The 12,117-nt window shown below is 36.0% G+C and overlaps 1 protein-coding gene across 1 annotated transcript; it reads left to right on the top strand.

Moving 5' to 3' along the window:
* Positions 1-2,844: 2,844 nt before the first annotated feature.
* gfod2 (glucose-fructose oxidoreductase domain containing 2) lies at positions 2,845-6,666 on the top strand. The gene is made up of 3 exons (XM_038308637.1): positions 2,845-2,960; positions 4,379-4,731; positions 5,340-6,666. Exons 2-3 carry the CDS (start codon positions 4,461-4,463, stop codon positions 6,233-6,235), a joined length of 1,167 nt encoding a protein of 388 aa, XP_038164565.1. The 5' UTR covers positions 2,845-2,960; positions 4,379-4,460; the 3' UTR covers positions 6,236-6,666.
* Positions 6,667-12,117: the final 5,451 nt, after the last annotated feature.

The following is a 12,117-nucleotide window of genomic DNA, read 5'->3' on the forward strand; positions in this document are numbered from 1 at the left end:
ACTCAATTTTGTAACGTGAAATATGCCTTGTATCACAATTGAGTCGTTAATAAAAAGAATAGCAGGATTATTAATATTTGTATATTTTTTTGAGGGGGAATTGGTGTGATTAGAGAAAAATCTTGAAAGGTGTTGGATGACAGCTTTAAAATAAAATACTTATACCATCTTTTTTTAGGATTCAGTGACAAAAAGCAACAGTATTAAAAATATGTTAGACATTGAGTGTAAAAAAAATATTGTAAGGATAAATTTCACTTGAAATCTTTAAGTAGCTCTTCTAATTTAGGGAAGGAGTACAGATAGGTTCACATTTAATCTTTATCATACTTTTGTAAGCCTAATTTAAATAGTTTCTTTTAAATTGAGATAAAAAAAAAACACAGGAATATTATTTTGCCTTAGATCTATTACAACAAATTCTGACATCATTAAGATGAAAGCTAAAGGGAGACTCCATCTGGATCATTATCATTTCACACAGACGTCTTAAAGACATGGGTTAAAACTGTAGCACTGTGTGTAAGGCGCTCCTCCTGAACCATAGAAGATGAATCATTTTTCATGGTCGTGCACAGCCATCTAAAAGAACATGTGACCTTTAGGCAAACAAGCTTCATTTCGAGGCTGATTTCATTTTCCAATTGCACACCCACTATAGGTGCCAAAGGTGGTGGTATTTTTTAAAATGACAAAAGCATTGCTGTGGTCGATTGGCAAGCAGACTTGAATCCTAAACTCCATAAAGAATCTATGAGAAACATTAGACTCAACAAGGAAACAAACTGATTAACTTTCATATAGCTTGCCTTTTTAGAAACTTAATTGTTTGATATTTTCAAAGTGAGATTGTTTACCCTAGCAGGACCATACCTGTGGCACCAAGACGTCCTATAACACGGCAAATGTTGGAAATTAAATAAATCCTCCAGTTGGGATGGCAATAGACTCATAATGTTTCGGCTCACCTAAGCTCTTTGAATTTATTCATTATAAAAATGTTCATATCACTCTTAATAAATCCTATATTAATAGATGTTAACAGTCTGTAATGTTGCTTTTTCTTGGTGAATTTCTAATGGCCTGGCAGGTGGACGATCAGTAGACCAACATCTTAAAAATCTATTTTAAAAGTTGTCAGACATTTAGGTTTTTACTGAAAATATTCTAAATTATTGCTTAAAATAAATCACTATGTGCAATGAATCTTACATGATATCCATTGATTGTTGGATTGAAAAATACTTTGCTTGTGAAATTCTTTTTTTAAATCAAGTTATTCAACATTTAATTTTAGGCCTACTATTACTTTGAATTTGTGTTGCTACATTTTTTCCCATTTTTTGTTTTTGCATTGCATACCAATTGATGCTTGTAATCTTAAAATGTTTAATAAATGCATAATAAATAATTAAACATACAGATAAGTACAAATTTCTGCTTTATTTTTAATCGATTCATCACCATCATGATTTTTAATCATGATTTTTATTTGTGTCATTAAAAAAAAATCTAACTCTAAGCACAATTCTGAAGAACCGGTTCATTGAGGAGGTTCGGTCGTAAATGGGACTACTGCCCCCTTTGATCACAGAGGAAACGACTTTGCAGAGATTTTCAGAGGAAGAATTATATTCGTTAAACCACGCCGAAAAATATGGAGGACCAACTCTGCTATATTTAAAAATAAATACAGAAATAAATAAATGCTCAATAAATAAATAAGCATACAATGAATTGCACCTAAAAATACAATAAACAAATAGATGTAGGTATAAATTAAATTATACAGTGGGACATAAATGTATATATCTCTTTTAATTAGCTTTTTTATTTATTCGCCTATGTAATAATTATCTATTTATTGTCTGTTATAATCTTCAACTTTATTTACTTATTACATATTTTTTAAAGTATTTATTTATGTGCATGATATAATATCTTTGTCTGTTTTATTCTTCTTTTTTATTTTTTTTTACCCTATTTATTTTTTCAACACTATTTATTTCCGCCTGTCCTTTTTACATTTCTGCATGCATTTTTGCCCAATTATGTAAATGAGGAAAGAGTGTGTCTAAGACGGTCTCACTATCCTCCTGCAGACTCGACCTATGCAGTAAAATGCTAAAGTTTGGAGGACCAACTCTGCCATATTTAAAAATAAATACATAAATAAATAAATGCTCAATAAATAAATGAGCATATCATTTATTGCCCCCAAAAATACAATATACAAATAAATGTAGGTAAAAATTTCTGTATGCATACATACAGAAATAAAAAAACAACAGGAAGAAAAAATAAATGGGGTTAAAAAATACAAACGAAGAATAAAACAGACAAAAATATTATAACATGCACATTAATAAATACTTAAAAAATAAGTAATAAATAAATAAAGTTGAAGATTATAACGGATAATAAATAGATAAGTTAAATATTACAAAGGTGAATAAATACTTGAAAAATAAGTAATAAATAAATAAAGTTGAAGATTATAAAGCAGAATAAATAAATAAGGTAATTATTACAAAACGAATAAATAAATAAGCTAATTAAAAGAGATATATAAACTTATGTCTCACTGTATAATTTAATTTATACCTAGATTTATTTTTTTATTGTATTTTGGGGGTAATTAAATGTATGCTTATTTGTTTATTGAGCATTTATTTATTTCTGTATTTATTTTTAAATATGGCAGAGTTGGTCTTCCATAACCACATTTATATGCATAGACATTTATCTGCGTATATCTACGTGTATAAACGTGTGTATGTATATATTGTCTGTGGGTGTGTATGTCTTGTATGCAGATCCGTTTTTTAGTATTTTTCCACAATAAAACTTCCGTTGGTAGCATTTCCGGTTCCGCCCAGCTGTTGCTAAGGAAGTTACCATTACAGCAAATGGGCAGCGCCCTGCTTCAACCTATCGCTGCTGCGGACGATGACCCGCCGGTAGGTACAGGAGGTTATCTGTAGGTTTAAATGTTTCTTATGAATTTAGTCTTTAAGAATAAGTGATGTAACTAAAGCTCAATAGATATACTATAGTCGCAAGTTTCTTGGCGGGGTTTGGAGTCCGCTCTGCCTCTATCTGTGCTGCTAGCTGTACATGCTAGCTGACAGGGTTATCAATAGTCTCTCTGTTGTGGACAGCTATTTGCATTCATGAAATACTCCTTTCACGTATGACCCTGAAATTTGTATTTATAATTCGTTTTAAACTCATACTACACTCTACAATATTTTAGAACCTAATAGCTAATTGTGGACACTGATAGTTTGTAAAAAAAAAAAAAAGAAAAAGAAAAGTAGAACTTGATCTCCTGATGGGTAGTGTGATGAGTGATTGTTTTCCCCTCTTCCTAATTCCTGAGCTGGGAAGAGTTTTTTTTGTTTGTTTTTTTTTTTTTACTTCTGGTTTCACTGGTAATGCAGGTGCACAGGTTGCTCACCCACACACCCTTTGTTCGCATGAGATGATAGTATCACACCTGTCTGTGTTTGCACACATCCAGATTAAATGACATAATGTCATTGGCTCTTTTTCGATAAAGTTTTCTATAAATAGCCGCTCGTTATCAGCTTGCATGAACCTGGCTGCAGAAATTAGGCTTATTTCCTAACTGGTTCGTTACGTTTTGTAAAACATCAGAAAAAAGAACTTGTCAATGTTAATGAATTGTCTTTTAACAGTAGTTTGAAGTGTAAAATTGTTATTTTCCCTATAACAATAATAGGAAATAGTCCACATCAAAACGAAAAACAAATCACTCAAAATATTCTTACATGTTTGTAATGGATATCTGGCTTTGGCATTTTTAATTGATTATGTGCTTTCACATCAAATGGTCAAATGAGCTGTTTTTTTATTGTAAGTACTTGAAATCCTTAAGGAACACACTGATTGGTTGATACAAAAAAAAAAAAACTGTACTCCTCTCCTGTTAAATCATTGCTAGATGTGTGCTGTACAAGTTTATCTCCTTAATTGCAAAGGGAGTGAATGGAAAATGTATTTCATTTAGGTCTTGGTAACAGCATAGGATCAGCAAGAAAAACAACAGCTACCTGCTAATTATCAGTTTGTTTTAGTCCAATCTCTTCCTTAGAGTTAACTGATTAACTTAAATTACTGGTGTATTAATTCCCACATTGTAATTTACATTGAGACAGAATAATCATGTGTGATGGTGGGAAAGATGACATGGTGGTGTGGAGCAAAAAAGAAAGGCATATGAAGAATGTGTCAAGACATGGTATACGGGCTTTATGAAAAGGAACACCGAACTACTGGTTGTTGATTGATGCTGCTGGATCGCAGGAATGTTTGCTGTCACTAAGCTTCATTAGGTCTTTTTTTTAATTCCCAGGTAACTTCCTTTAAGAGTGCAAACAGAGGATATCTGCTGGTGACAACTTTGGAATGGATGGCTGTGGTTTGCATGTAAAGTAATGCCAAGTGGCAAGGCCATGTTGCCAGGAGTTGGTGTTTTTGGCACCGGCAGCACTGCCCGGGTGCTGGTTCCACTGTTGCAAGCTGAGGGCTTTGAGGTTCACGCGCTTTGGGGACGGAGTGAAGAGGAGGCTTGCTGCTTGGCAAAGGAACTCGGCATCCCGTTTCATACCAGTCGATCTGATGATGTCCTCCTGCACCAGGATGTAGATCTGGTCTGCATCTATATCCCTCCCTCAATGACCAGACAAATTGCAGTCAAAGCACTGGGTAAGCCTTCAAAAATAAAATATTTGTTTTTTTAATCTAAATTAAAAAAAGCTGCTTAACTCTCAAGTTACCTTTTAGTTCTGAAAACCTTATTTCCATTGATGCAATCTTAATGGTTGTGGCAGAAGAGACTCTGAAAGTAGAGTCCCCTCTGAAATAGTAAAATACCCTGTTAGTTTATTTGATCTGACATTTTTGCAATTCTTAAAAGTGAGAGTTTAGATTATTATACCAGAGGGGCGTTGAAGTTAAAAGTGCATTTATCTGATGGAATTCCTCAGTGTTGAGATCAATTTCCTGTTTTGGTCGCAACTTCCTGACTGTTCCCTGCTGAAGGACTTATCTACACAGGGAGACGTTCAAAGGCTGAATTCACAGTCTACTGAAGATTAGTTCCATATAAATATCACATCCATTATATGCCATATTATAGAAGAGTCTGGATCAGCTAAAGAGCTCCATTTAATCCACATTTTCACTAGGCTTGGCAAAGATCACAGCAGGATTAAAATGTTTGCAAAGCCTACAGTTTTTTTATTTTTTTATTTAGTACTGTTTTATGTTTTTACTGCTAACAGCATGTTTTATTTTTCCCTCTGTTCTTACAGGTATTGGTAAGAATGTAGTTTGTGAGAAAGCTGCAACTGCTGTCGATTCATTTAAGATGGTGACTGCAGCCAGATACTACCCCCAGCTGCTGAGCATGATGGGTAACACCCTACGCTTCCTGCCAGCCTTTGTGGAGATGCGTCAGCTGTTGGTGGAAGGATACGTCGGGAATATACAGGTGTGTGATGTGCGGGTCTATGGGCCGAGCCTCTTGGACCAGTCCTACGGTTGGACCTCTGAGGAGCTGATGGGTGGAGGCGGGCTGCACATCGTTGGATCCGCCATCATCGACCTGCTAAGTTACCTCACGGGCACCAGAGCTCACCGTGTGCATGGTTTACTGCGGACTTTTGTTCAACAGAACAGCCTAATCCGAGGCATCCGCCGCATCACCAGCGATGACTTTTGTTTCTTCCAGATGTTGATGGGTGAAAGCGGGTCCTCGGGCGTATGCTGCACTGTGACCCTGAACTTCAACATGCCGGGGTCGTTTGTGCATGAGGTTATGGTAGTTGGATCTGGTGGAAGGTTGGTCGCCAGGGGCACCGAGTTGTTTGGTCATCGAAATGAGAGTAAATGTGAGGAGCTTCTATTGGCTGACAGCAGCGGGGTTGGACCAGAGGTGAAAGAGATGCCCCTCCCACACCTGCAGGGGCTTAGCTCTATGGTGAAGGCCTTGAGACAGTCCTTTCAGGCTCAGGAAGAGCGACGGTCATGGGCTCGAGGACCGATTGCCTCTGCGCCAACCTTTGAGGATGGCCTGTATGTGCAGACGGTGGTGGAGGCTGTGAAACGGTCCAGCAGCAGCGGCGAATGGGTCTGTGTGGAGATCATGAGTCAGGAGCCGGATCCCAACCACAACTTGTGTGAGGCGCTACAAAGAAACAAAAACTGACTTGGTGCAAAAACTACCTGACAGAACAGGAATCTGAATGTCTCGCTGTAATTCAGCCGCTATGACCGTTTACATCAAACTAGACTACTTCCTTCAACGTGTTGACTTCCTCTCAGGTTTTACAGATTAATGTTTCACCTAAACAAACACAGCTGCGTTGTCTGTTGGCGCCTGTAGGAAGATGCATTGTAAACCACAGCCTTATTATTTGGATTCTGACCAGTGCAAATACTGATAACCTATTTCCATCAAATCTTTTTGACCAGGATGTGCCAATGACGCAGTAGATGTTGTCTTAACCTGGCTTATTTAAAACTGAGAAATAACGAATGTATTTTTCCATCGTTTTAATTTGCATCGACACCTATATTAGATATAGCATTATATACAACCAACTAGGTATTTGTCTGTGTGTTTTAAACATATGTGCTTCATTTGCTGCATTTAATGTGTATCAACAACTGAGCACAATGTCTTCGCTCTCATAGTTAATCTGTGTTGTAACTTAAAATTGTGGTTTGTTTTACTTTATCTTGGATGTACTGAAACGTGGGGCAATTTCTTATTCTGCAGAGTTTACCTTAGTTTGAATATAAAAACGAGGGCGTCGTTTGACTTGCAAAGTGCTTTGTCATGACCAATTCAAATGACCTCTAAATCAGGTCTGAATAGTGTCACTGTGTGCAGTTTACGTTTAGTTTTGCTCTATTTTGGACCTGGTTGTGTTGGTCAAGTTAGTGATGTTATAACACACAATAGCCGATACCTTTGTCATTTTCAGCATTTTGTTTTTAATGATGCTAAAAGATAACGATTTGTAAACAACATCAGGAAGTTCCTAAGGCAATAACATAAAGCCAATGATGTGAAAAGAAATGTTCCTCCAAACATGATGATAACTAAACAAATATATAAGCAAACCATCAAATCACCAACTTTTTCAATCCCTGCAATCTTTGTATTGTTATGATTTCCAGCTGTAGCTATCTGTGTTCAGTGTAATGGCATGTTATTGGCAGAATGCTATGTTCTAAACTCAAAACATTGAGGAATCACTGTTGGGTCTTATCGTTGCCTTTGTTGCATTTAAAATGGTCAAAATAAGGACATTACAGGTTTGTAAAGGTAACAAAAAACACCAAGAAAGAACAGTTCTTGTTTGTTTATTCCTGTTACATTACACTTTGGCAATTATACCAGGAACTGAGTAAAATAAGCTGTGTAGAGAATAGGATGTTTAATTTGTAGCATTGTCACCTTTAAATGATCTGTTAAGTTTAGCTTCTGTTGTGCAGCAGGTTGTAGATGTGGTGCCAGAACTATTTGGTTTAATGCATCACACTTTCATTCTTTTAAGAGGAATTTACTACATATAGTTATTATTGCTGCATGGATGAAACATGCTTTGTGAGTTATTTAGATTTTGTCAAAACTAAGACATTCCACCTTGATCCTTTTAGATGTTGAAACTAAGTGATGGTGTGGGACACTAATATTTACCAGTTTACCTGCTCTTAGCTGTAAGGAAGCCTTTAAATAGAGCTTTGAATATTAATATGTTGATATTTGACAACTAAATTTAAAGATATAGAATATTGTTTACATTTGTTGTTTTTTTTCTTTTTAATACAAGCAAAACAAGAGTGACTTTAATAATTTTACATGTAGTTCAAGGCACAAGGATTTAATACATTTTTTGTTACAGTCCAATCTCCAGTTTAAAAGGCGTCCTCAGTGCTGGTGAATCAAGAGGTGTTAAAGAGTAGATGGGGTTAATTCATCTGTAAATTAGCTGACATAGACATACTACTAGTTGCATCTCATTTTCTCAATAGTGCTCTAGTTTATGTTGCATTTCCTTTGAAAATCCTTCTGCTTACTGCTGGATCCATCACTGCTTAAACGCATTCCAGCTGATCTGTTCCACCATCAGCAAATTTTCTTTGTCTTTTACACTGATAAAATGCCACCTATTGACTATACAGTTTATTGCCTGCACCACCCAGCTTGCTGCAAATGTGACTTTAACATTTATAAGAGACTTTTTGTATTTATTTAATTACATTGTAGATGTTTTTTTTCAACCTGTGAATTTCTGTTTGATGCTGTAATATTTATATATCTATTGTTTTTTTTATTCAGTCTTGTTTTAACTCATATGGCATTTTGAGCACTAATTTGCTGCTTCAAAGTTGATAAACTGTACTGTTCATCTGTGTGACAGATATTTTCTTTTTAATAAATGCAGTTGTTTTATTTAAAGCTAATTTTCTGCTTCTGTTTTTTATTATGCTTACTATATATTGATACCATCAGTAATTAAAATAAAGTTATCGAAGTTAAGTAAGTAAGTAAGTTATCTAAGGAGAAACAAATGTTCATCACTGTAAATGGGGACCAAACTCAGGATGGGTTAGGAAAACAGGAGATTAGGGAATATTTTAACTCCGTGTTGGTAGGTTTTCTGCTTGTAAAATTATTAAAAAACAGTTTTCTTCATGGTTGTTATTTAGAATAATACATAAACTATATAAAAGAAAGGCTTGGTTCAGTAGGAGTTGAAAAATGGTCTTTACTTAGTTATAGATTCATAGGACAAAGCATGAAACCTATTAAGAATGATTAACAATCATTTCCTAAATATTCAACAATGAGGCAGTCCTTTAAACATGGAAGGTAAGATAAGTCAGGACCAACACACCACCAATAAAAAATCTGAATTGCATTGATAACAACATTATAACATTGAGGGATTCTTATCATATGCATCTTTGTTTTGTTTTGTTTTTTAGGTCTATTACCATGAGGGTTTTTGTTTAAAACTTCCTCCAGAACAGATATCCAACCATACCAGTTCTTCCTGTAATCAACGATACTCCCTTAAAAAAAATTTGAACTTTGTGTGGCAGTATAGAGATGGAGGCAGATCTCCAATTGAGGTCTTGCTTTGATTGGTTCCCTACATTAGCTGGCTTCCTATAAAAAGTCTTGGTCACTCTGACTGCACCCAGTTCAGCTTCCACCAAAAGACCATATTAAAATGGCAGAATGAACAATTGTCTTTTTCTGTTTTTTTCTGGGGTTTTTATCTTGCATGGTTCACTCGACGTTTTTAACGTGTTGTCTTTCTAGGAGCTGATTGTCACACTCGTGGTGGTGGATCCCTGGATGGTTGTTTTCTTCTTAGTTTGAGGTGCATTTTTTTGTTTTATGGTGTTGTGTCTTATATTTTGATTTCCCTCCCCTTATTTCCACTGCTCCACTGTTGGCCACAGCTCCTGGCCCAGCTATGTTTTTAAATGTGTATGGATAAATGTGATTTGTGTATTAAATAAAGCTATTAATGTAAGCTGGACTGTCTCTTGCCTCTCAGTAAACCAACCTTTGTAGATCACTTCCCCCTACTTGCCACACTTTGTACTTTGCAGCTTGAGATGTAGTGAACATTGTAATTATTTTGCACAAAAAAGGTGTGAATGCTTTTTAGTTTATTATTTTTTGAACAACTTTGTGTACACAATCAAATGGCTTTAACTGTACTGTTCTGCACAATGAGGAACACACTGCACTGCATGTAGATAAAGATAGAAATGTATTGATGTGTAGCATTCACAACAACACCTGAAATTAGATTCTTTGTAAATGAATGTGAATTTGACCTATTTAGAAAGAGCATTGACTTGACATGTATGAGTAAAAAAACAGCTAAAAGACTCCTTTAGGTTTAATGGAATGTTAAGCATTACTTTTCTTATGTTAAGACAGCATGTCTTTTAATATATGCTCATCCTTTTTTCCTGCATTGTAAATGTGTTTTGCATTCAAGTGTTTTTTTCTCCAAAACTGTTTACATTTTTACTGCTGCACTTTATGGAATAGAAATGTTCATTTGCAGGCAATGTTCAGTCTTAACCCTATTTTTTAGACTGCTCGAAATGTAATTAAGAAAGAAAAACTTTATTATACACACACAAACAATGTCATTATCAGGCTTTTTCAATGTAAATAGGTGATAGGCTTGTCTGTTTCTATTAATCTGCTTTTTAAAATTTGTTTGTATTATTTCCCTGTACTAATGCTGTTACTAACCATTTTATTTGTCCCACTCTGAAGTTTTAGCCTTTAATTCTTATCATTAAGTTGTAACACTAAAAATGTGTGCACTAAACACAGCAAAAACATTATAAAAGAGTTTTTTTTTTTTTTTTTTTTAAGCTATTTTTTTATAGCCTTGCACCTGAAAGGCTACTCTGAAGTCATACATAATTTAAATTTGCATTCCATCAGTTTCAGTTTTTACACTCTACTTAATACGATTAATTACTGTTTATTAAATACAAAATAGTCATGCTCTATTCATAGAATACATAACATGGGGCTTTGTTGGTCTCAGGGGCGGAGCTAGATGGAGTGCCAGGGTTTGCCATGGCCGCCCTTAGCCAATTTGTGGCCACCCCTACCATTTTTCCCTGTAATACACACAGTGGCAGCAGAAATACTCTCAAGTGGAATATTCAAAACATTTCATTCTTTCATTTACTTGACAACAAAAACATTGTAGTTAATTATGCACATCTATATACTAACATTAAAGATGATAAGCAGCAAATTCATGCTCTTTTCAGAACTAGATTTTGTGCTATAAAGGGGTAAAGAGAAAATTATTTGTCTCTGTAGGTCATAAAGGAGTATTCAGTGAAATCACAGATAACTATTTTAATAAATACATATTAAATAATCAATTTATGTAGATATTAGTAGGGTACTTGTAAATATAAGCAGAATGATTATTGATAAAAGTAACTAATAACAAAGGAAAAGATGTTCGACCCAGAACTCAAACCGGAAAGGTATCCACTATACCTTTTATCTAGGAAGATGTTTAAATATATGCGTCTATTTTTTAGCAAAGGCTTGTGGGAAAGGACATTTTGTCTTTATTTAGAAAATATGGATTTTGTGCTCATTAATTTTCCTGTTGGAACAGTGTAGCGTGACCCTGAGGTTCTGGCTCCTATCCACTTTCGGCCACCCCTCAGTGTAATTTGGTTATTGCCTGGCAATCCTTGTGAAGATTATCTGGCTACGCCCCTGGTTGGTCTTGAATATTACACTATATTGCCAAAAGTATTTGCTCACCCATCCAAATTATTGGAATCAGGTGTTCCAATCACTTCCATGGCCACAGGTGTATAAATTCAAGCACCTAGGCATGCAGACTGTTTTTACAAACATTTGTGAAAGAATGGGTCGCTCTCAGGAGCTCAGTGAATTCCAGCGTGGAACTGTGATAGGATGCCACCTGTGCAACAAATCCAGTCGTGAAATTTCCTCGCTCCTAAATATTCCACAGTCAACTGTCAGCTGTATTATAAGAAAATGGAAGTGTTTGGGAACGACAGCAACTCAGCCACGAAGAGGTAGGCCACGTAAACTGACGGAGCGGGGTCAGCGGATGCTGAAGCGCATAGTGCGAAGAGGTCGCCAACTTTCTGCAGAGTCAATCACTACAGACCTCCAAACTTCATGTGGCCTTCAGATTAGCTCAAGAACAGTGCGCAGAGAGCTTCATGGAATGGGTTTCCATGGTCGAGCAGCTGCATCCAAGCCATACATCACCAAGTGCAATGCAAAGCGTCGGATGCGGTGGTGTAAAGCACGCCGCCACTGGACTCTAGAGCAGTGGAGACGCGTTCTCTGGAGTGACGAATCGCGCTTCTCCATCTGGCAATCTGATGGACGGGTCTGGGTTTGGCGGTTGCCAGGAGAACGGTACTTGTCTGACTGCATTGTGCCAAGTGTAAAGTTTGGTGAAGGGGGGATTATGGTGTGAGGTTGTTTTTCAGGAGCTGGGCTTGGCCCCTTAGTTCCAAGGAAAGGAA

Source organism: Cyprinodon tularosa, unplaced genomic scaffold (assembly GCF_016077235.1).
Source record: "Cyprinodon tularosa strain WSP-4 unplaced genomic scaffold, ASM1607723v1 ctg642, whole genome shotgun sequence".
In the NCBI taxonomy this organism is placed as follows: domain Eukaryota; kingdom Metazoa; phylum Chordata; class Actinopteri; order Cyprinodontiformes; family Cyprinodontidae; genus Cyprinodon; species Cyprinodon tularosa.

Coding starts and splice junctions, on each gene's coding strand:
- gfod2 (XM_038308637.1), top strand. CDS start 4,461: ATGCCAAGTGGCAAGGCCATGTTGCCAGGAGTTGGTGTTTTTGGCACC. Junction 4,732..5,339: donor AATTGCAGTCAAAGCACTGG/GTAAGCCTTCAA, acceptor CTGTTCTTACAG/GTATTGGTAAGAATGTAGTT.